This window comes from Polyodon spathula, chromosome 15 (assembly GCF_017654505.1).
Source record: "Polyodon spathula isolate WHYD16114869_AA chromosome 15, ASM1765450v1, whole genome shotgun sequence".
NCBI lineage: Eukaryota > Metazoa > Chordata > Actinopteri > Acipenseriformes > Polyodontidae > Polyodon > Polyodon spathula.
The window spans coordinates 39075714-39100164 of record NC_054548.1 but is presented as its reverse complement, the minus strand read 5'-3'; the positions used below and the strand labels follow the sequence as shown (position 1 = coordinate 39100164).

The following is a 24451-nucleotide window of genomic DNA, read 5'->3' as shown; positions in this document are numbered from 1 at the left end:
TCTTCAGATAACCAACATATTATCATAATTAAATTTTTTTTTAATACAAATGGATAACTGTTTTGGCAGATGTTGGGTGTCAGTGTAAAGGAATAATGAAGGCATTCGCTGAATCATTTGTCAACTTACGTTTTAAGTTTTACCTCAAAATGTATTATTGCATTTTTTCAATGATTGATAACATGGTCCCAGGGCAAACTGGGAGGTTTGACCTAAACAGAGGAAGATGCTTTTAAAACCTATTAAGTGTAGTTTACACCACCACTTTATTTAAAACAATATTTTTCTCAAAATATATGTTACAGAATTTTTCAACTACAGAAAAAAAAAAAAAAAGAAATGTGTTCGACTTAAGCTTTTTCCTTCCACGGAGCGAGCTTTTCACATAAAGACTTGCACCTTTTTTCCTGTCAACATTCCCATTGAAATACAGTTCCTCTGGAGTTTGGACATAAGAATGTTGTCACATTGCATTAGATTGCTTACTGACATCATATTGACCAGCTGGTGAAAAGGTACACAGTAGAACTGGCATTTGCACACAGAAACAAAAATGTTGTTTTTTTTTTTTTCTTCCAGGGAGACAAATTGTGACTGGTCGGCATATTCTACCCTTAATGAACTATGCTGATAGTATCTACATGGTAGATCTACATCTGCTGAACTCTTTAGCACAACATTTTAACAAACAAGCTTCTAACCTCCTAGCTGCTACTAAACCAGATATTCTGAAGATTATGAAATACCTATTCTAGAATGGATCAGTCACTGAAATCCTGAAATGTAACCACGTTTTCAATTACAGTTTTAAATATTTGATTGATAATATTCTGTAGTATAAATACATATGCATTTTTTTGGTCCCCTGCTGGTAGTGCTGTGTGGGAAAATCTCAACTGAACACTTGAATGGGCTAGCTTGCCTTTGTGTTTCATTTTATTGTTGTAACACCATGGGCTCAACAATTAGAGATGCATTATCATGATCTGAGTTTCACCAATGAGGAATTTCTTTCCTTCACACACATGGAGGGTGGGGTTACTGCAGTTTCATTTTATACAATTGCTTTGCCCAATCGATACTGACGCTTGGCCTTTTTTAAATGCAAATATACTTACTGTTTTTTATTGTCTTGTATTATTTTGTCCTTCGCACTTAAATTGTAGTATGTTCAGACATCTTGCTAAAACCCCCTTTTAAAAATATATGTTCTTTTTGTTGTTGATGCAACTAATTAGGTATTTAACCTTCTGTTCTGGCCAGTTTGAAATGGCCAGCCTGAATGTTACCTCGCTACTAAACCCACTCCCAATTCAAGGGGACAGAAAAACAACCGGGCATGAGACAAGTCTTGTTAAAGTCCAACAAGGTGCTCAATTCTATGCTTGAAGGGGCATTTCACTCAAAGCTAAAAATAATAACAAAAAACTTGAGTTCTTTCAAAACAATTTAGAACATGGCTGAAACAGACTTGGACCGGAAGGGTGTCGGCCAGAGTGTCCTCAGCTCACTGCGCACCAGCGACCCCTGTGGTCTGGCCGGGCGCCTGCCAGGCTTGTCTGTAAGATGCCCAGGGCTGCGTTGTCCTCCGACGCTGTAGGTCTGAGGTGGCGGCATGGTTAGTCTGCAGTGTTTAGGAAGCGGCCGGCTGACGGCACACGCTTCGGAGGACAGTGTGTGTTCGTCTTCGCCGCTCCCGGGTCAGTGCAGGGGTGATAGCGGTGAGCTGAGCCTAAAAATAATTGGACACTACTAAATTGGGGAAAAAATAATAAAAAATAATTTAATAATTAAAAATGTAAAAAAAAATTAAAAAATGAGGAATCAGTCTCAGCAAATTTACCACCCTCAATTTGAGGGAAAAAATATAACATCAAATAAATATGCATTTACTAAGATACAACCTCAATTACGCTGTTGTATTGTAAAAAAACCTGACACGAAACAGTGTTGTTGTAGATTAACCATGGAGCTTGTTTACTGTGCTGCACACTGTATAATACTTAAGATGGCATCTCTGTTATACACACACCACCACTCACTTACGGCATCACACATCCTGGCAACAGCAAGCATGACTCAACACTTCACGGCATCAGGCAACATGTAACCCAGCAACCACAACAGCACTGAACATTGCTTGGCATGTTGAAAAATACAGGGGTCTGATCAGCATTTTTGATCTGTCCAAGCTGGTATTGTTTGTTAGAAATTGTAAATGTTTCTCTTGGTATTCCTCAGGAAGCTTGGTTTGTTTTTTCTCAGCAGTGTCACGCTGCTGTTTATGTACTCGGGTAATCACGTCTTGTTGCTGATTTTAATACACACATCACTATACTGTAGTCGAATTTAAGATGCAGGCTATTTTTGAGAAGCAAAACATTGTTAAAAAAAATTAATTAGAAGGAATACGGTAGTAAAATACAGGGAAATGGATCACTGGTCTCCCTGTGCAAAACAAGAAAATGAAACAGGGTATTGTAAGATTTTAAGATATTCAATAGTAAATACGTGTTTTTTGGACCCTGTATGTTTTTCAGTATCCAATGGTATGTGTTCAAATTGAAATTCTTATTATTCAGTATAAAGAATGTAATTTCCACTTATGTACATAAAATGGTGTTCTACTCATTACTGTCATATTCTGAAAAATATTTCCTCTGACCTCAGCTGTACTATGTCTGTCATACACTGTATGCCCTTTAGATCAGCTGCAGTCTTTTAAGAATACACTGTGCATGACAAAGTATAGAATATGACTAGCTGACTAACAAACAGCGTAAAATTTAATTTATAATTGCCAACAAGCTTTAAAATGTGGATGGGTGACATTAAAAGATCAATTGACTGGTTTCACAGATCCCAATTAGCATTCATGTTGGACTACCTAATGTTACCTGAGGTAAGCTAGTCCACATCAAGTGCTAATCAAGGTCTGTGAAGCTGGCCCTTAAAGGCTGTTTTTATTAAACTTATTCTAGATAATGGCACAAACTATTGAGAGTACCAGAGTCTGGGGGAATATTATATATTGTCAAATTTACATTTTAACTTGTGCACACTGTGGATCTACCGTAGCATAGGATAGATCTAATTTTTAATTAGCAGCTATGGTGAGAGGTGAATGTCACTGATGTTGTTTTTATTGTGAACACTACCTTCAAACAAGTGAATATATCTTTTTTTTTTTTTATATATTAAATTGTGTATAGGGTGTTTGCGCTATTTATTCATCAAAAAGGCACTTGAATCCACCCTGCCAAAAAAATATAATTTTTTTTCAGATTTTTTTTCACTAAAATTAGGGTGCAATATTGATGAAGGAGGACACGACAAATATTTTAGAGAATTAATAATTGACAACTTTTGAGATTTGTGGTCTCTGAAGATAAAAATGGTTGATTGTGTAGGTGCTTGATTGGAATTTCGACATCCATGGCTGGATATATTCTAATGACGCTATGGACCATTTTGGAACTTCTTTGGAATGTCTATTCCCAAATTATCTGATTTAATTAAGAGACCACAATCATTGAGAAATGATAATGTATCCTTCTAGAATAACTAAAACACCTTCAGACCCAAGTCGAATCCTTGCAGTGCAGAGTGATTACACACCCTATTAACAATGTTACGGTAGCTGTTTTCATTTCTTTTTTGTTCAGTACTTGTATATTTCTGGCACGTGGGCATTGTGACTGCTGAAACCATTGAACAAATGTATGATAGTTTAAAGATAGAATGAAGTAAAGAGAAGTGATCTATAGATAAAATGAAAATACGGGGCCACAGCTCCCTCTTCTGGAATCAACCCTCCAAAAAACTGAACATTTTATTTAGGTTTGCTGCATAAGCATGTAAACAGACTACAAGATTAAGGAGGTTTATCCCACAACGAAACCTTTTAGAAATCAATATTTTGTCTTGTAGCAGGCAGATCAATAGTACATGTTTAGATGAATGGCTTTAGGGAATGAAGGAGATTAGGTGTAAAGGGGCAAAGACAGGGTGTCATTTAAGGGTAATTAGTAAGAAAGACAGGTATGGGGTGTGATTGATGGATTGAATGAAAGCAAGGCTTACTGAGGGTAATCAGTCTGCATAATTAAGAACACAAGGATGCGTCAGTTTGGAATAGTCTTCTGATAACAAACAATCTGTTAAGTAATCAAAGACTGAAAGAAAAAAGAAAATTATACATAAAATAAGAATGATAGAAAAAAGTTTGGATGGTTTATAAACATTTTATCAGTTGACTAATTTAATAACAAATACCAGCAAGACATCATACTTACTGTATTTTAAAGTGCACTTCAGATTAGAATGTGAACACGATTGGGGCACAATGTGTATTCAATCCCTGATAGAGCCATATAATGAAACAAGTTTGCCGATAATGGAATTATTTACATACAGCAGGGACATGCAATCCTAAATTGTTTCAGGTGTTATGCTGTAATGGAATTACATACTGTAGTGCATATTGATACAGGCACATTTCCTAGAATATTTGGTTACTTTCTGACATAATACATTCTGACATATATGTTACATACTGCTATTCATAGGTCATCACTCTATTTACACATGGGTTTCAAAAAATTTAATATGTGTACTTGTGCCCAGTGCTTGATTGTATAGGACTGTTTCCTAGCAAATGTGATCACTTTCAACACCCATTTTGTAATTTGACACTTCCTTGACAACATTTTGGTTTTCATTTGAGCCATTATTTTCTCCACATTCAGAAGACTAATGGTTTGTTGCCAAATGTAATCCATATGTAAATGTTTCCAGCAAAGTTGAATTATTGTTGTATAAATTAAAACACTGTGTGCGCTTTCACGTTATAACAGAGCTTGCAGTTGACCACATTTATTTGTAACTTGTAGCAGGAGTGTGTCCTGTGTCCTGTGCCAGGCTGTTTCCAGACAGTAAACAAAGTCTGCTTTCTGTTTACTCAGAGTGCACAAAACGATAAACCACAAGTACAAATGTAGTAAGCAGACAGCAATGGATTGCGTACAGAATATTAACAGTAAAGCTTATTTCTTGGTTCTTGTAACGCAAATTAACAAGTCTAAAAATGTCAGGAATATAAAACTAAGAACTGTGAGGTTAAAATATGAGATCAGTCAAGTCATATATTAGCTGAAACATTTGTCTACTTGATGTAGCTTCTTGTAACAAAAGCATTTGTTTGTTTTTAATGTTCATATTAAATCCTTTTTGTGAAGAAAGAAATAATAGTTGATGTAAACAATATTGTTTTCAGATTTACAGTGCCTATAGGAAGCATTCACCCCCCTTGGGCGTTTTCACATTTGTTGTGTTACAACCTGAAATCTTGATGCATTTAAATGGGATTTTTTTTACCTTTGATTTACACAACCTACTCAACACTTTGAAGAGGCAACAGAATTTTTATTGTGAAACAACAGTTAATGAAAAAAAAAACTGAAATGTTTTGGTTAGATAAGCATTCACCCCACTGAGTCAATACTTGGTAGAACCACCTTTGGCAGCAATTACAGCTGTGAGTCTTTGGGGGTAAGTCTCTACCAGGTTTGCACACCTGGATCGTGCAATATTTACCCATTCTTCTTGGCAAAATTGTTCAAGCTCTGTCAAGTTGGATGGGGATCATTGGTGGACAGGAATCATCAAGTCTTGCCACTGATTCTCAATTGATTCAAGTCCAGGCTTTCACTGGGCCACTCTAGGACATTCACTTTCTTGTTTTTAAGCCACTCCAGTGTTGCTTTAGCTGTGTGCTTGGGGTCATTGTCCTTCTGAAAGGTGAATCTCTGTCCCAGTCTTAGGTCTTTTGCAGATTGAAGCAGATTTTCCTCAAGCATTTGCCTGTATTTAGCTCCATCCATTTTGCCCTCTACCCTGACAAGCTTCCCAGTCCCTACCGATGAAAAGCATCCCCATAGCATGATGCTGCCACTACCATGGTTCACAGTAGGGATGGTGTTACCTGGCTGATGTGCTGTGTTCGGTTTGCACCAGACATAACGCTTTGCATTTAGGCTAAATAGTTAAATTTTTGTTTCATTGTTGTCATTGGCCTCTTGGTGGCTTCTCTGACCAATGCCCTTCTTACCTGGCTGCTCAGTTTGGGAGGAGGGCCTAATCTAAGCAGATTCTGGGTGGTGCCGTATACCTTCCACTTCTTAATGATCGACTTGACTGTGCTCCAAGGGATATTCAATGCCTTTGAAATCTTTTTATACCCCTCCCCTTATCTGTGCCTTTCCACAACTTTATCCCAGAGTTGTTCTGAAAGCTCCTTGGTCTTCATGGTAGTATCTTTGCTTTGAATGCACTACCCAACTGTGGGACCTTACAGAGACAGGTGTATTTAATCTGCAATCATGTGAACCACTTTTATTGCACACAGATGGACTCCATTTAACTTATTGTGTGAATTCTGAAGACACCTGAGCTTATTTAGGAGTGTCATAGCAAAGGGGGTGAATACTTATCTAATGAAGACTTTTCTGGTTTCTATTTTTAATTGATTGTTGATTTTCCCCCCCCCCCCCCCCCCCCCCTTTAACACATTGAAAGTGCTGAGTAGGTTGTGTAAATCAAAGGGAAAAAAATCCCATTTAAATATATATACAGTACCAGTCAAAAATTTGAGTACACTTGCTGGAAACTAGGTTTTTTTCATAATTGACAATGTTTTACGTCATATACGTTTCTGTAAATACTTGAAAATGAAAACATATGTTACAATATACAAAACGTAAGGAGTATCAAAGCAATGTTCAAGAAAATTGAAAATTGTCTCTAAATCTTGGATTTCTCAAAATAGCCACCCTTTGCCTTAATAACAGCCTCACAAACACGAGGCATTCGGTTAACAAGTTTCAGCAGGAAATCACCCGACATGTCTTCCCAGCTCTTCTGCAGCAATTCCCAGAGATATAGGACACTTGTGAGTAGCTTTGCTTTGACTCTTCTGTCCAGTTCGTCCCATACAAGTTCTATAGGATTGAGGTCAAATCCCAGGCTAGGTCATTAGATTGAGTTGTCCTTCACTTTTCTTCTTCGCCAGATAGTTCTTGCACAACTTTGAGGTGTGTTTCGGGTCATTATCTTGCTGAAGAATGAAGGACTGCCCAACTAGCCGTAATCCTGATGGAATGGCATGCCTCTAAAGTATGCTATGATAGCCATGCTGGTTGACCTTGCCATGGACTTGGTAAAGATCACCAACTCTGTCACCAGCAAAGCAACCCCAAACCATGACACTGCCTCCTCCATGCTTGACAGTGGGAACCACACATGCAGAACTCATGCGCTCACCCTCTCTGCGTCTTACAAATACTCGCTGGTTGAGTTCTTGCGATTTGTCTTAAAGATTGATCTTCATTTCTTAAAGTAATTACAGACTGTCTTTTTTATTTGCTTAACTGAGTGTATTTTGCCATTTTCTGCTCCCTTACATTCAGGAATGACAAACTTGTGCCTACGCTATCTCTATTTATAGTAATCATGGACCCTCACCTGTTAACAATAATTGGTGACAAAAGGCTAATTAGGTAACATGCTAGTTAACTCAGAGAACATCTAACAAAGACACTTTTATACTCAGGCCAGTGTTCTAACACCGTGTTATACATATTTCAGACTTTTAACTGACTTGGGCTTCAGACTGAAACCCCCTTGCATTGGGTGACCATTTCACTGAAATTGACAAGATTTACATTTTCATTAAAAAATTTAATTTTTGAATTCAATTCACTAATCATTGTCAGCTTATATAAGTACACGTATCATATAATGACATATTAAGTGTTCATAGACAAGTTTATACAGTTAAAAGCATAATCATGAAAAACCTGGTGTACTCAAACATTTGACTGGTACTGTGTGTGCGTGTGTATATATGTATATATATATATATATATATATATATAATTATATATATATATCTATATATATATATTATATATATATAGTATATATATATAGTATATTTTTTATCTAAAATAGTATTTTATCAAATTTTTTATTTTTATACATTTACAAAATTATAAACCATTTCCAAACTATTTTCAAATGCATGCATTACGTAATGACCCCACTCTAAAGGATCATGATAGTAGACTTTTTCTTAAAATATGAATTGACAGATGACACCTAAGATCTCCCACATCCACAAGCTATCAATTACAACACAAACAGTTTCTTCCCATTTTGTACACAAGTTACAAAAGCAGTGATTAAAACACATTTATTTTTGCAAACCTCCAATAATTTGAACAAAATAAGCATAGAAGTCTTCATATTAAAGGAAACATAACAAATAAAAATAAACTTTCTGTACCCTTCAGTCGTGACTGTTGTTCTGTATGTGGAGAAAAAACCCATGTGTGACATGACATTTGTGGCCCCAATAGGGGATGCAATAGGTGCAGTGGAAGAACAGCCTAACAAGACAGGTGTTCAAGTCACTTTTGACTATATTCCCAGTAAGGAATTCAGATCCACAAACATAAATATTTTAGGGTTTGCTTAGAAAAGAGGCAAATGTTGCTGATGCTGAATCACTGAGATGCTTCAAGACCCAAGTTAACACAGTTTTTTTTTTTTTTTTTTTTTAGATCAATCAGCAAGCATATATGGGCCAAACGGCCTCCTCTCAAGTACATGTTCTTTGGTTCTAATGTGAAGCTGAAGCATTACAGAACACAGTGTATTATGTGTATCACTTTCACAAGGTGCTCATCTCTCACTGAATTTCACACAAGGAATTTTCAGACAAGGAACTTTCCACATTTTGTAAAAAAGAAAGAAATGTAGCAGTGTGTAATTTAGTAAGACACTGTGACAACCTGCTGATTATAGATCTGCATGTCCTGATCAGCATCACACTGAACACAATTATTGCAAGGAGCATTCAAAAATAAGGGACGATCATCATTGCACATTCTGTTTGCAAAATGTTTAGTCTTCTCGTAAATATGCATCAGGAATTTCTTCTTCTAATCCAGCAGCACTTTTTGATGTTTCCGCCTGCTGTGCTGTACTCCTGATCTCTTCTGCCTGGACTTCGGCTAACATTCTTTCTGCTTTTAAAGATAGTTGTCTCACCTCCTCCACCTGAGTCTGTGCCATCTGCAAGTGATTGCGTGCAAAAACAGAGGCCTGGTCAGCTCCTGGAAAACGAAGGAGAACCAATTAGAAACGTTTCTGATACATAATTATCCTCTCTTGAAATGGTTACAGAAGACGTTAATAAAGCAAGCCAACTCGAATGTTACCTATTTTCTGGGAATGCAAAATGATTGGGGTCTGGACGTTTGTATGTGGCATCCCTAAAGCATTTCTCAATTACATGCAACATATTTGAACAGTGTCCCACAAGAGCAATGGTACCTACATAGGTAAAAACACATTTCTTCTGACTGCTATGCTGATTTTGTACTATCAAATAAACGAGTTTGGTATATTTCATCCTCCAATAGTTCAGATTTCATGGTTTGCAAACTGAATTTGTGGACGAGTTCCGACATTGTGGGAAACTGCAGTTCTCGTAAACATTTTCTCAAATGCAAAACAAAAAATAGTATTTTTAATAATTTAAGTACTGTATATAATGTACTAACACCGATAATTGACTTGCTGCAGATAAAAACATTTTTATTAATGTGCAAGACACAATGCTCCAGAAAATTGTATTAAGTGTCAGATAAAATGAGCAAAGCAGCTACTTTTTCAAAGGGTTACTATCCGAATAAATATACCAGTATTTTATTAATGAGAAGTACAGGCGTGGAGCTACCTGAAGGGAAAACGGGTGAGGTAGTTTGGGATTTGCATTTATTTATTTTTTCTGGGTAGGATAGTTTGGGTAAAAGGCTACCTGACCAGATTGTGCTCCTGCATTAAAAATTAATGTTCCTCCAATATTAATGAAGAACATCAGGTAGCGCTCTAGGAAATTCAAGCTTTTATATACATCAAAACAAGTAAAACACAGACTTCAATTAAACAAATTTTGGACTTGCATGATGCCAGAGATTTTGGGTTAAACTGACACAGAGGCTTAGCCGGGTGGCTTTTGGAACAAATCAGTGCTGCTCCTCCTGTGAGTTCTCTTTACCTGCTGCTGGTGCAACATATATATATATATATATATATATATATATATATATATATATATATATATATATATATATATATATATATATTATTATATATATATATATATATATCATTTTTTTTTTTTCCCAGCTCAGACAGATTGTAGTCACAATGCTTGGCTACAGTTTTTTTTTTTCAGATCAGTCCAAAGCATTGAGATCTGGGGATTGCGAAGGCCATTCCAGAAATGTAATCTTTATTTTCTTCAAGAATTCCAGAGTTTACTTAGCCATATGCTTGAGGTCGTTGTCGTGTTGGAATCTGTCTGCCAATCAGCCTATGAGCAGGTGGTATTATTGTACTTTGTTGAGTGTTTTAACACATGGAGGCATTCATTCAATCTTCAATCACATGAATGTCTTCAGTCCCAGAACTGCAAAATCATCCCCATATCATGACTAAACCACCTCTATGTTTAACTGTAGGTCAAGGTCTTCCTTCATTTAAAGTCTTTGCCTTTTTTTCTCCAAACATACTGTGGTCCATTTTGGGAGAAAAGTTATATTTTAGTCTCACTGGACCAGAGGATGTTGCTGAAGAATGCATCAGATTCCTGTTCAACAGACATTTAATTTGCTTTGTGTTATTGTGCAATATGTGTGTATGATAACAGTACAATATTAATGCTTTGTTTTTAATTGTTCTGTATATTTTAGTTTATGATGTGCAGTACAAAATAAAACGAACAGTAATTCTAGTGAAATTTTCTGTGTATATTGCAGGAAAAAGGCATGCGCAGCTAGACTAAAAATGGGGAGCCAACACCAGGACCGCGATATATCCGAATCTGCAGTATAGCGAGGGGAGATATAATGAATTACTGTTACCTCAAACTGTTCATGGCAAACAAGGCATTTTCACTGAATTGTTTTTAAGGGTTCACTGTAAAATGCATGTTAGCCTGCATTTAATAATAATACAGTGAAAGCCACTTAATCTCTGTATATTATTAACATATTGAAAAGTCCCGGCTAGAATATCATGGGAGTGAATGGACAAAAGCTCCATGGTGTGCTGATATTGGATCTGCGACACCTCCTAGTGAAACACTGTATTCAACAGTAGTAATTTGTGTCAAAGCAGTTTCTTGTCAAATAACTCCATCTAGTGTGCAGAAGATACAGGACAGGCTAACTAAAATGCATTGACCTCAATTTTATCGTAGAGAATACCATACCACACATTGGCCATGTCTACCACTGTATCTCTTAATTAATGCTAATTGACAACAACATACCAATGAGGCAATGTTGTAAATTCTACTCATTAACCGTAACAGATTAATCCTACTGACCAGCCTGTTAACAATTGTTGTAAAGTTGTTGAGCAGGTCTGGTTATGAGATATTAGCAGTAGTATGTGTTGCTTAATTATGACAGCAACAGTTACTGTAAACAAACCTGCTTACTATACATACCAGCAACATAAGCAGCCTCTGCAGCCCTCTCAGAAAGGTTCACTGCATTCATCCAATTGGATTCAAAACGCTTGCAGTCTTCTTGCTTTTCGTTTACCTGCAGATGGTGGTAAATGGTTAGGATTCTAATAATTCACTATGTAGCAGTGACCAGGGGCTAAACCCACTGCAAGTGTGATTCTGTAGCTCTGATTTGAGCTACTGAAACATTCCCTAGCTCAAATGGTTCAGGATACAACATTACAATGAGGAAGGAAAACCTTGCAAACTGATGGACGAACAAAGCTGAAACTGGATTTTTCCATTTTCCAAAAACTGGTATGTTAAGGGGCTTTCTAGTGTAATGCACTGCTGTGTCAGATTCAGAAATTTTTAAAAAGGAGGCTGTGTGGTCCAGTGGTTAAAGAAACAGACTAGTAACCAGGATGTACTTGATTCAAGCCACTGACTCAGCGCTTTGTGATGGTAGTCCACTATTAAAGGCGCTATATAAAAATAAAGATTATTATATTATTGTTATTTGTCAATGACATGAGGTTAATAGCGCTATACTCACCTGCAGATCGACTATTTTTCACATTGGTTAAGAAGCTAACTTGAGGTGTGCAAAGTTGCTGGTTGGCACCCAGCCCCTGACCTTTTACATCTGTGCTGCGACCCAGTCTGGATGCAGACAGTCGCCAAGGTTAACGGAGTAAGACTGTAAAAGACAGTGTTTGTGTTGCACTGCTGATGGGGATTCTGACCCCTGTCAGTGAAATGTGTTAAAAGCTCTATACACTCCTGCAATGTAGCCTGGTTATTTTGATCTGTTGCTAAGATGCTTGTGGTGTGTGGTCGCTGATTCACGCACAGCCTCTGCCACTTTCCACAGCACCTAATTCTCCAGATTTTGTCCCACTTGAGATGCAATGATACGAAAACCATAAGGTGTTACCAATGCATACAAAACACAATCTTTTTCGGGGTTTTTTTCCTTTCTGTTAGTAAATAGTTGAAATATGGTACAAACCTTGCTTTCAAATAGCTGCTGCAACACCTTTTATCACCACCTTGCACTTTCTCTTAGGTTTAGTAAGGTTGCCATTATTAATACCATCAGTTATAATTGTAATCATCATGCCCCAGTTTTTCTGGCATTAGTTAAATATAAGGATATAAATAAGAATGGAGCATACATCTCACTACATGTAAAAATAACTGCAAATATGAATCCACTGTTCCAGAACATTTCAAATAATGAACCTACTAAATACCTCCACACGAGTACGAATTATAAGTTGCCAAATAGCCTCTTCCTCGTTTGGATTCAGCTTTCCAATGAGACTGACATAACGCTTCTGAATGGAGATCAAGGTGTGCACTGCCTGCAAAGAGAAAATTCAATGGTTTGTGGATCTGTGGTAAAACAAAACACAACTCTGCTCTCCAGTGCAGACAAATGTTACATTAAAGAAGTAAGTCTCTGAAGAACCACAAATATTGAGCTGTGTTCTGTGTGATTATCTGGTTATGTGTTCTGTGTGTTACCTGGTTGTGTGTTCTATGTGTTACCTGGTTGTGTGTTCTATGTGTTACCTGGTTGTGTGTTCTATGTGTTACCTGGTTGTGTGTTCTGTGTGATTATCTGGTTGTGTGTTCTGTGTGTTTATCTGGCTGTGTGTTCTGTGTGTTTATGTGGCTGTGTGTTCTGTGTGTTTATCTGGCTGTGTGTTCTGTGTGATTATCTGGTTGTGTTTCTGCTAATTATTTACCATTCTTTCTAACTATTCCAGCAAAAACTGTTTCTGAAAAGACTACTCAAGGCTGACTGTGGGGAAGTGAGGTGGGAAAGCATATTAGTGACCGAAAGGCTTCAGTACAGAATGCTTCACCTGTGGGTTTCAGTGCACACCTTAATGTATAAGCTTTCTCACCTCACTGCCCCAAAGTCAGACCTGATGAGACTTTTCCAAAGTAGGTTTGGCTGGAATAGTTAGTTTTCAGAAAAAAAACATTAATGAATCAAAACACTTGTAATATATAAAACTGGCATGAGTCATAATGTTAGATGAAAATAAAACATAACCATAGTACTGGTAAATAGTTTCTATTATAATTAATTTAACAAGGACTACAGGTACAATATTATGATTTTAACGTGGATTTGCATTTTCTGTCTGTTTCTTAGTGTTTCATTTACCCCTCCCCAAACCCAACACATTAATGAATGCAGTAAGGTATTATTCCATGTTTTCTTTAACCTAAATTATTCCCTTACCTTGGTGTACTCTGTTAGTGTATCTACCAAAGCAAGAGTTGTTTGTGACAAATAGGTATTGGCACTGTTTGTTACCAGTGATACTGCCCGTTTAATCAGTGCTTCATGTGTGAGATCCTCAGATTTCTAGAAAATGACAGACAAAAATACCATCATTTAATACATCTTGGTTCAAGTTTGAAAGGCTACATGGTCAAAATTAGATGTAAATGTAGTTTAGTACAGCCTAATCCTATTTAAAATGTATCACAGCTTAAAACAAATAATGTAATATACAGTACATGCTTTAACAACAAGCATACACCAGTAAATAAGTTCAATGTGAATATCCTACTCTAGCATCCATTGCAAACTATTTTTACGATTCAGTATTTTTCTCCAGTCTTTACTTGCTGTCATATAGCCAAGTTGAAAAGGACTTGCTACAGCACCATTTATATTACTCTAACTGTGACTTAAAAATGCATGGAAACAAAACAAAAAAAAAAAAAAAAAAAAAAAAAACACATGACACATTACCTGTGAAAATGGAACAGCACAGAGCCCTGTCCCGAAGCCCAGTACTAGTTTGCTGTAGTTACATCTGAACAGAAAGGGAACCTTACTCACGACTTTCTGCCCACTACTAGAGTTGAGTAAAAACGAAGACAACCTACTAACAGAAGATAAAGCGAGGATGAGCTTAGGTTGACTTCTTACTGTACCACAAAGTTACGTTTTTAAGCAAAGACAGAAAGTCCCAGAAGAAAAACAGTAATAATAATTCCTCTTTGACAAGTGCTTTATCTGTTGCTTGCATATACACATATTTTGAATGAATGTATAAACATAATGTTTCTATGAAACTAAGTTCGACTACGACCATTAATTGTAATTTAAGTTGAAACTGGATATTTATTTTTCTTTTTACACACCATGACCACAAACTTATAGGTTTAGAGAAAAAAAAAAAAAAAAATTAATATTACACTTAATATTATTACCTAAACGATCTGAATCCAAACACACCCCTGCGGAGAGCAGCCATATTGTTATTTTGCTGACAGGAAGTCTGTCCATCCATTTTTACTGTTCCCAAACGGAAACAAAGGTTTAATAATATATTTGAATCCTATGACCTATACTTTTCCAAGTGACTATTACATACATACAATGTTGTTACACATAATTACTGTAGTATATTATAGTAGAGAATAACTGTAACACTGCACATGTAAAGTTTCCAGGATATTTGGAAATATAAGAAGCAATTCAAACCTATACGACGTGCTTTATGTCAGAGGTCATACTAACTACAGTGATTTGTTGCCTCCCTGTGGAATTACATGGTAACCACAGAAAAGAGGGAATTACATTGAGCTGCAACTACATTGAGCTGTTCTGTAGATACTATTGTACTATGTGGTTATCGTTAAATAAGACACATGATGACACAGAGAAACATACTTATATTTCACCTTTCAGCTAATGTTAAATAAAGCTCCTTGGGATACAGCATTCTTATGCACTTATGAACACTTGTTTATCAGAAACCTTATTGATAATCCAGTTTGTTTACAATAAATCCCAACTCCTACAATCACTGACAGATATAGCATTGCCACTTTATCCTTGGCTATTTTTGCTACCATTGGAAACTGCATATTGGAACTGAAGGAAGGTGCTGTTCTTCTCAATCATTTGCCATGTTTTCTTCGCCAGCATGGCTTGCCAGGTATTTATTTAAATATAATCAAAATGCAGAGGGTATTTCAATTTGCATTGACTATTATAGTAAATAGTCATGATTTATAAACTGATTATTGTGGAAGTTTCAATTAAAACTGTATGTCACTGACTTGAAGCTCCCAAATGTTGAAACAGATGTAGAGGCAGATTCTCAACCAAGAGCAGACACATTGGGCTAAACTCCTTCCCTACCTAATGTTTGCAGTGAGAGAGGTGCCTCAAAGTTCTACCAGGTTTTCGCCCTTCGAGCTGCCGTGCTGTATGGGAGGCAACCCCGAGGCATCCTTGATCTTGTGATGGGAAGCCCAAACTAAGGGTTCTAAAAACATACAACAAACAAGCACATATTTTGACTTTTTGCCAAGAGATAAGGTACTGCACTTTGGAGTCTAAACTGTATGCTAAGTGGCAGGGACCATATGAGGTGATACAGGGGACTGGTAACATAAATTATGAAATTAGACAACCCGATCACCACAATGAAACACTAATTTATCATATTCATTTGCTAAAACACTGGAAAGAAAAGGATGCCCTGTTTATAGCTAATGACAGTATAAAAGAGGATTTTGGTCCCATTGTCAATCCACCAGCTATAGTTAACATTCCGATGGGGGAACAGTTATTTCCTGATCAATACTGTGAGCTCCATAAGTTGGTGAAAAGATTTGATGATGTTTTTTCTAACCTGTCCAGTAGAACTAATGCTATTAAACATGCTATTATTACTCTAGCAGGTGTCAAGGTCATGGAGAGACCGTACCAGGCCCCAGAAAGCCACAGAGGTCATGTCAGCATGGAGGTAGAGAATATCTCCAGATCCTGGCACCCCATCACCCATATGCCGCTGCATATTGATGATGTGGTGATTTTTAGCTCTACCTGGAGAGAGCATATTATTAGACTTTTGACCATCCTACAATCTGTAAGGGAGGTGAGGCTGATGGCTAATTTAGACAAGTGTGCATTCGGCAAACAAGAAACAAAATATCTCGGCTACATCACGGGTAAGGCGGATCGCCTCTAAAGTTCAGGCTTTGGTGGAGGCAACAATCTCGAAAACCAAGTCACAGATGAGATCACTACTGGGGTTAGCAGGCTATTATCACTGCTTTATCCCTGAGTACTCCTCCATAGTTAACCCCCTGGTAGATCTCACCAAAAAGACTTCTCCAAAAATAGTTAAGTGGAAAGAATGTCAGGGGGCCTTTGATATGATTAAAACTATGCCAGGCCCCAGCTCTCGTTTCACCAGATTTCAGTAAAGGGTTCATTCTGCAGACTGATGCCTTGGTGATTGGTCTGAGGGAGGTCTTGTCCCAAGGAGTTGATGAAGTAGAACATCCTATCATTTATATGAGTACAAAAATGGCTCCCAGGCAAGCAAACGCACCAGCACCAGCAGTCAGGACACATCGCACTTCACAGCACCAGCAGTCAGGACACATCGCACTTCACAGCACCAGCAGTCAGGACACATTGCACTTCACAGCACCAGCAGTCAGGACACATTGCACTTCACAGCACCAGCAGTCTGGATGCACTGCACGTCACAGCACCAGCAGTCAGGACACATTGCACTTCACAGCACCAGCAGTCAGGACGCACTGCACTGCACTTCACAGCACCAGCAGTCTGGAAGCACTGCACTGCACTTCACAGCACCAGCAGTCTGGACGCACTGCACTTCAGAGCTCCAGCTGTCTGGAAGCACTGCACTGCACTTCACAGCACCAGCAGTCTGGACGCACTGCACTTCAGAGCTCCAGCAGTCTGGACGCACTGCACTGCACTTCACAGCACCAGCAGTCTGGGTGCACTGCACTATTCCATGAGACCTACTGAAAAAAATTACAGCAGCATGAAATTAGAGCTTTTAGCTTTAAAATGGGCTTTTAAATTCAAGGATTATTTACTAGGAGCAAAGTTTACTATATACGCAGATAATAACCCCTTGTGCTATTTGAAAACTGCAAAATGGTTGCTTTAGAGCAACGCTGGGTAATGTAGTTTTGATTTTGAGATCAAGTATAGACCTGAGTATAAGAACATGCCATAAGAGGCTTTGTCGAGAAACCCCAGGGAGGAAGTGAGGAAAGGACCCAGATCACAGAGTTGCCTTGAGAGAATTGAGGCTAATGAGAGAGGGAAAGTAGGGTGTCAGAGCCAGGTGGTTGCTGGGGGGTGGGGTTATAGCACAAACTCCAGTATCCTGTCATTTAACAAATCGGATTCACAGACATTGCAAAGAGTAGACCTAGTGTTGAGATGGTTTTATAGAGTCTGGGAAAATTCAACAATTCTGCCCTCTTTTAAAGAGCGATTAAATGTGCCTAAACAAGCTCTATAGCAAATGAAAAATGTCAGCTCTCCGAATGAGAGGAAAATATTTTTCCAATCAACTTTTAAAACACTCAATGTGGGAGTTAATTGTCATTGATTCATACACCATTCCAAACATGAGGGAGGACAGCTTTTCTAGTTTTGAAATCAACATGTTAATTAATGGATTCATTGAATATCGATAAACACTTAAAGACAATTCAGAGTACGAGTAACTAGTTTCTGCACCCCCCCCCCCCCCCCCCCCATATATATATATATATATATATATATATATATATATATATATATATATATATATATATATATATATATATATATATATTTCATATCAAATCTAAAAGTAAAACTACAAATTTACAAGTGCTGTTAGTGTGAAGCTGAGAAAGAACAGTGACACTTGACCACAAGGGGGCAGCAGGATCCATAAAGGTACAATATAGAATTGTGTCCAACAATTCTATTCCGTTTTTCACTTTTTTCTATTGTTCAGCCTCTGCAACCAAATGCCGCTCAACAATAAAAGTACAGATGGAGGAGGTATGCATAATAAGGAACTTTACTTCAGTATCACACCATTAGTCCAGGGTATATGATATTCATTGTTAAAGGAGCAACTTTCATTTTAAAATGGTATCTGTCACAAATTAGATAAAGAAAGTTTCCATGCCATACTCTTTAACACTTTCACTTCATCTCACCTCAGCAGTGTCTTCTGAATCAAAGTATGTTACTGGCTGCAAGCATGTCAGTCAATCGGGGAAGCAGCTATGATCTAGTGACAGGAAAGCTGCCGTTGAAGGGGTGCACGCAATCTCCTTCAGATGAAATCAACTTTGCACCTTACAGACCTATATAGCAAATCAAAGTGCACAACAAGATTTATGAAATTATTTTTTTTAGCCACAGACAGTTTAAAACTGTAACTTGTCACTACCAGGTGTCTAACAATGACCAGGTTTTCAAAAAGGAAGCTACTTTGTGATGTAACATTGTGCAACTAAAGGCCATACCAAATAATCCTTTATTATCTGAAATCTGCTGAAAGTAGCCCTAGCAAGCTTATGTGACCAAATAGGAAAAAATAACCATACAGTAAGAGGGGTTTAGAGGTAGTGTTGAGGAGAGTTGCAGATTTTATTATTATGGCCGAGATGACGGGTAGTGGTCTTGCTGCAGAAACAGAGAATAAGCTATTCAGTGATGATTAGATCTAGCTAATATTCGTAGACAGGGATACGACAATGGAGCAAACATGACTGGAAAGTACAGTGGGGTGCAGGCAAGACTCAGGCAAATGAACAATATGGCTAGATTTGATCCATGTGCCGCACATTCACTGAATTTAGTAGGAGTTCATGCAGCCAGTTCCTCTGTTGATACGGTACAATTTTTTTGGAACTGTTCAGCGACTGTTTGATTTTTTTGTTAGTTCCACAGGCAGATGGGGAAATCCTAACCACGCTCTTAATATCACGCTCAAAGGTCACAGTTACACCAGGTGGTTGTCAAAAGTCTGTGTCATCAAGCCCTTACCTCAGCAACTGCCAGGTGTTCTGCAGGCATTGCACGAAATATCCAAAGAGATATGTCCAAAACTGCTTCAGCAGCCAAGAGCCTCATAATGCAAATCAATTTCAAATGAATTTGCAGTCTGCTTATGTGGGACCGAATTTTAAGTAATATCGACTGTCAGCCAAGCTTTGCAAACCAAAGGCTTATCTGTTGACCAAGCTGCAAAACTGATAAGCGGTTTGTGGAACAGACTGCAACATATGCGTGATGAAGGGGTAGATCCAATAATAAAGCATGCAGCTAACCCTGCTCAGTCCATGTGTCTTCCTGCAGAATTTCCTGAAAAAAGGAATATGAAGGTAAGAAGGCTGGGCTCCGAAGGTGCCCACGACAAAGTCTTCAAAATCACTGCTGAGCAAGCTTTCAAAATCCAGTTAAATAGCTTTATTGACACCCTGATTTGCGCAACTTCAGTGGCGATGAGACAGAGACTGATTTTTCCTCAGATGTTGAGCTCCTTACCTGGCCTGCCCTCTCAAACATGCCTCTTGGTGTGTGAAATTGGGACTGAAATCAAGTTTCAAGTTCCAGGCCTCTGCCATCCTCTCAGATTGCTCTACAGCCACTCCACAGACTCCTTTGAACCTCATCCACCAGTGGTGTCTTAGCGCCGCTTATCCCAATATAGATTTTCGCTTTTTTTTCTCTCCCTGTCACAGTAGCGTCCTCTGAACATGTGTCATGCCACTAAATCATTCCAGTATCCATATTTGTGTTACGATTATTTTCAATCCATGTTTTTTTATAGTACCAATCAATGATTATGAGAAAATACCACACATGAACTTACTCAAGTTATACATACTATATTGATATTAAAGGATTGTGTAAGGGCTAATGTGGCTGCTAAAAGAATCCTACAGTAGTTTCTATTGTTTACAGCAACACTGCTAAAATTCCACAAATGTGTGCAGTTACTTATCAAGTTTTAATTTGATCAGAAAAAAGAAAACAATGTAATCTTCCTTATTATAAGCACATAACTTGATCTATGCCTTGGCTTTTACTGTGAAGTCCAAAACTAAACTCCAGGCCTGACTAACAAAAAATTACATACTTAAAATAAACTCATTATCATTGTCTGGTGCTGAAAATGCGTGGATTGAATATAATCGTAGAGGCAGGAAATCTAACCTTGCAGTTAACATGTGTTAACAAGTTCCTTTCCGTTTTAAGTAATGTCTTGTTCCCTTCAAACGTGTTAAAGGAGAGATTTGGAAATAACAACAAGTTAATCAAAACCATGAAATGTTAGCAAATATACCATCCTAATACGCAAATATGATTATCTGCATTATCAGAATAATTCTTCTTATGAAAAAATTATAGAACTGGTTTCAACTTCTGAGCATTAAAGTAACCATACCAATTACATACCTCATAAAGGAAAAGACAAACTGTTATAGTCTGACATGTAGCAGAATAATTTTGGGTAATTGATATTGGAACAGGATTAAAAATGATTGTGTTCTTTCCTCAGTTCTCTCTATTGAAAAACACTCCAGGAAGAATGAACCAAACCAGGCTATAGTGTTAAGGCAGGAGAACATCCAAACCTGCTGTGCTTGTTGTTGATGCCATGACAAAATTGTGACCTGGAGGAAGAGTGATTGCAGTTGATGAGATATTGTGGGCACTTGCATAAATGAACAGGGCTAGGAATCAACGAGGGCAAAAGTGCAACACTTTAATTGAGGGCTGGAAATGAAAGGTAAATAACTATATATCAAACCTTGGTTTTAAAATCCATCTTGTGATTCGTTAACACACCATCATGTGGCAGATTATAGATCTGAACCTCCGTCTTCTCAGTTCTGTACTGTCGCCCGGAAACAGAATGCAGATACAGCTGTCTTTGAAGGTATAATAAAACATATATGGACTGAATATTTCCCCTCCAAGGGACAATATAACCCTCAGGATTTGCCTCCAGGTACCTGGTACCTTTCAGCATTTTGCTCAAAAATACATTGGAATTAGACTTTACGAAAAGGAATCCAATTCAATGAATCTAATTATTACAAACACTGAGCACCTCAACTGAACAGAATTCTTCAAAAGTGCATCCTTCTAGAAATGGTATTTATTCACAAGTTATTTTAAACTCTATTAACTGCCCACCTAAGCCGTCAGTTGTTGAATCCCAGAAGATGATTTTTCTTCACATTTGTAATCTGATTAAATAAAGAGAGACAAGGCAATCCCCCATTGCTCAATGGCCTGCTTCATTTTCAGCTGAAATGCAGATCTTTAAAGTAGTGATGGTTTCACTAAAGCAAGAGGAAAATCAATTTTAATTAGTAGTTTTTGTCTCTAATGAAAAGTGATTATGGAATCGGCATTTTAGCTAATACTCCAGAGATTTATGGTGGAGGAATGTTAATTAATTTTCTGTTGAATTGCTGCAAACCATGAATTACTCCAATAAAAATAAACCTATCTGCTGATAGCAGGTCTATAGCAGCACTTTGCTGCTTCTTAATAAAATGTGGCTAATTAGTGATGGTTTCAGGTATTTTTGACACTAAGATCCTAAGTATTAATAGTATTTTTAAAAAATACACTTTATCTGGCTGAATTGCGTCACCCATGCTAAAAATGCTACAAGTAGCCTACATAAGAAAAATACTTTTTTTTTTACAAGTGGTTTGGGACCTCTACTGATCATATTGAAAAAAAAAAAGTGAAGCATATTTAAGTAAGGTAAAGCACACATTAGTATAGCAAATCATATGGGAACAGCGTAAATGCAGTCTTTTCTAAAAGTAATACTATATAATATGTACAATCAGGATGGTTATTGTTAGTGATCAAAGTTATGAATTTAATTGGGTTAGAAGAAAAAGCCTAACATTAGTTAATATGTAGAAACTATATCATACTATATCATATTATCAACTTATCAAGGCACTACTGTATGTGTGTATATATATATATATATATATATATATATATATATATATATATATATATATATATATATATATATAATTTGAATCACATCTGTTAACTTGTTAGTAAGATAATTATCAACAGTTAATAAAGTGCCCGTTGATATATTTTTTGGAATACAGAAGCGTTTATAAAACCAAAAACTAGATAATTAAGGTTCTACTGTAGAAAATAAATGGCATGCTGATGCTTCATAATGCTTGCCTTATGCCTTCTGAAAACAGAAATTAATATAACATTCAGAGGGCTGTAGCCCAGGAACATAACTTTGATCGATGAATTTCTTACATGTGATTTCTAATAAAGAAGGGCTGTGTTTGCTTTTCTTTCGTATTTCCATTTTACTGGCACTTGCTTAGAAATGATTTTGCAGACATTTGTTTAAATTCATAGGTATGACAATATACTATATATATATATATATATATATATATATAATATATATAATATATATATATATATATATATATATATATATAATATTGTTGTAGTATACATATATCATTACTGTTTCTTTAACTCTGAGGGTTTCACAGGGAAACTGTCAAAATGGTACTTCTTATATCCACTAATTGAAGCCAATATGTGTCTACCCCACCAGCCTCTAGATAACTACTGTAAGCTTCCATCATCCCTGGCTTCCTAAATTACCACTTGATTTTCCATCTGAACCAACCAACTCAGTTTCTACAAGGATTTCCTCATGAAACCACACCTGTACAGTCTCAAGTCTGGAATCTCTCACTTCAACGTCAAAAAACTGTCCCTCTTTCCACCATCAAAGCTTCATGCATGATCTTGGTAGAATAACTGAAGCCCATCAATCTGCACTGATTCTACGATTCGTTGGTTTGCTACTTCATGGATTACCATCCACCAGGTAGAAGAAATGGATGTTCTCTTGGCTTCCAGAGATCAAATCAGATGAAAAGAGGTAGCATGAGAATGATGAAAGATTGGCTCTTATTTCTCAGGGCCTATCTTCATTACCTGAAATATAATGCAACAAATAAAGTGTTGGGAGCCTGACTGGAAAAAAAAACTCAGAAATGGCTTTGCTATGAATTCTTCCCTGCAGCTTTACTGATTCAACTGAAATATGTAGCCTTTCTATGATTGAAGTTGCCGTAACAAATTCCCTTCTCTGTTAACTTGTTCTTTGCAGATCCTGAGCACCACCATGGAGGTCCATGAAAACCTGAAGTGGGTGGTCTAGTTTTCATTTTACTATGTACCTTTATCTTGTCTAGTCTCTACTTCTTTCACTTGGCATACAGTTCAATAAAGTCTTTAGAATAAGTTTCAATTCGATCTGTCAGATTTGTCTTCCAGATACTAGAATTGTCTTCATCGTACATGTCTTTGCCATAAAGAAGCCATTTTTTTCTGAATAAGCAGGTGTAAACAGCACGCTGTTATCGCCAGTGAAATCAGACATTCTAATCTACTTGATTGGATAAGACCAGCGTTACAGACAAGGTTTTGGGTCATGGAGTAATTTATTCTCCAATTGCTGATTTGCTTTTTTTGTCCGAATAGGCATGACTGTGTGACTCAGGAGGAAATATTACATTAATAGAACCTTAACCACAAGGTTAAAACGAAATAGTGCGGGTGAGTGTACAGTGTACAGTGTAATGACAGAAGTGCACTATTTTCAGGCCCGGCGGCAGCATGAACTCTGTGGGGGGCATCCACTTATTTAGGGCGGGTTCATTTTGCAAAAGACCAATCAATTAGCACGTATTCTCTACTATTTTACTTCAATGTGATGACAATAAACAAATAAACAAATATATAAATCATATGACAGAGTAATATTATGAACTACCTACACAGCATGAATTACCACAGCTCTTTCCGAAAAGTTTTTTTTTCTTTTAAATTGTTATTATTACTGCATTAGCAACAATGGGGTGTCTGAGCAACAGTACTTAAAATGAATACAATCATACAGTGAGCATGCCCTCTACAGAGATTGCAATAAACAGATTTCCACACATACCAGTAAT

At 37.1% G+C, this 24451-nt stretch overlaps 1 protein-coding gene across 2 annotated transcripts; it reads right to left on the bottom strand.

Moving 5' to 3' along the window:
* Positions 1-8019: 8019 nt before the first annotated feature.
* Positions 8020-14891, bottom strand: LOC121327611 (diablo homolog, mitochondrial-like). Of its 2 annotated transcripts, none has more exons than XM_041271722.1 (6): positions 14825-14891; positions 14361-14496; positions 13842-13967; positions 12838-12948; positions 11582-11678; positions 8020-9176 (listed from the first exon to the last, which is right to left on the bottom strand). In XM_041271722.1, the coding sequence occupies exons 1-6, from the start codon at positions 14866-14868 to the stop codon at positions 8965-8967; spliced, it is 726 nt and encodes a 241-aa protein (XP_041127656.1). In that variant the 5' UTR covers positions 14869-14891; the 3' UTR covers positions 8020-8964. The 2 variants fall into 2 exon arrangements, with proteins under 2 accessions (XP_041127656.1, XP_041127657.1); XM_041271723.1 differs by having other exon boundaries at positions 14361-14493; positions 14825-14889.
* Between the last annotated feature and the right edge of the window lie 9560 nt (positions 14892-24451).

Excerpts from the sequence above, each read along its gene's own strand:
- LOC121327611 (XM_041271722.1), bottom strand. The coding sequence starts at position 14,868 with ATGGCTGCTCTCCGCAGGGGTGTGTTTGGATTCAGATCGTTTAG. Across the intron at positions 13,968-14,360 it reads GTGCTGTTCCATTTTCACAG|AAATCTGAGGATCTCACACA; the intron begins GTAATGTGTCAT and ends GTCATTTTCTAG. Across the intron at positions 12,949-13,841 it reads CACTAACAGAGTACACCAAG|GCAGTGCACACCTTGATCTC; the intron begins GTAAGGGAATAA and ends TTCTCTTTGCAG.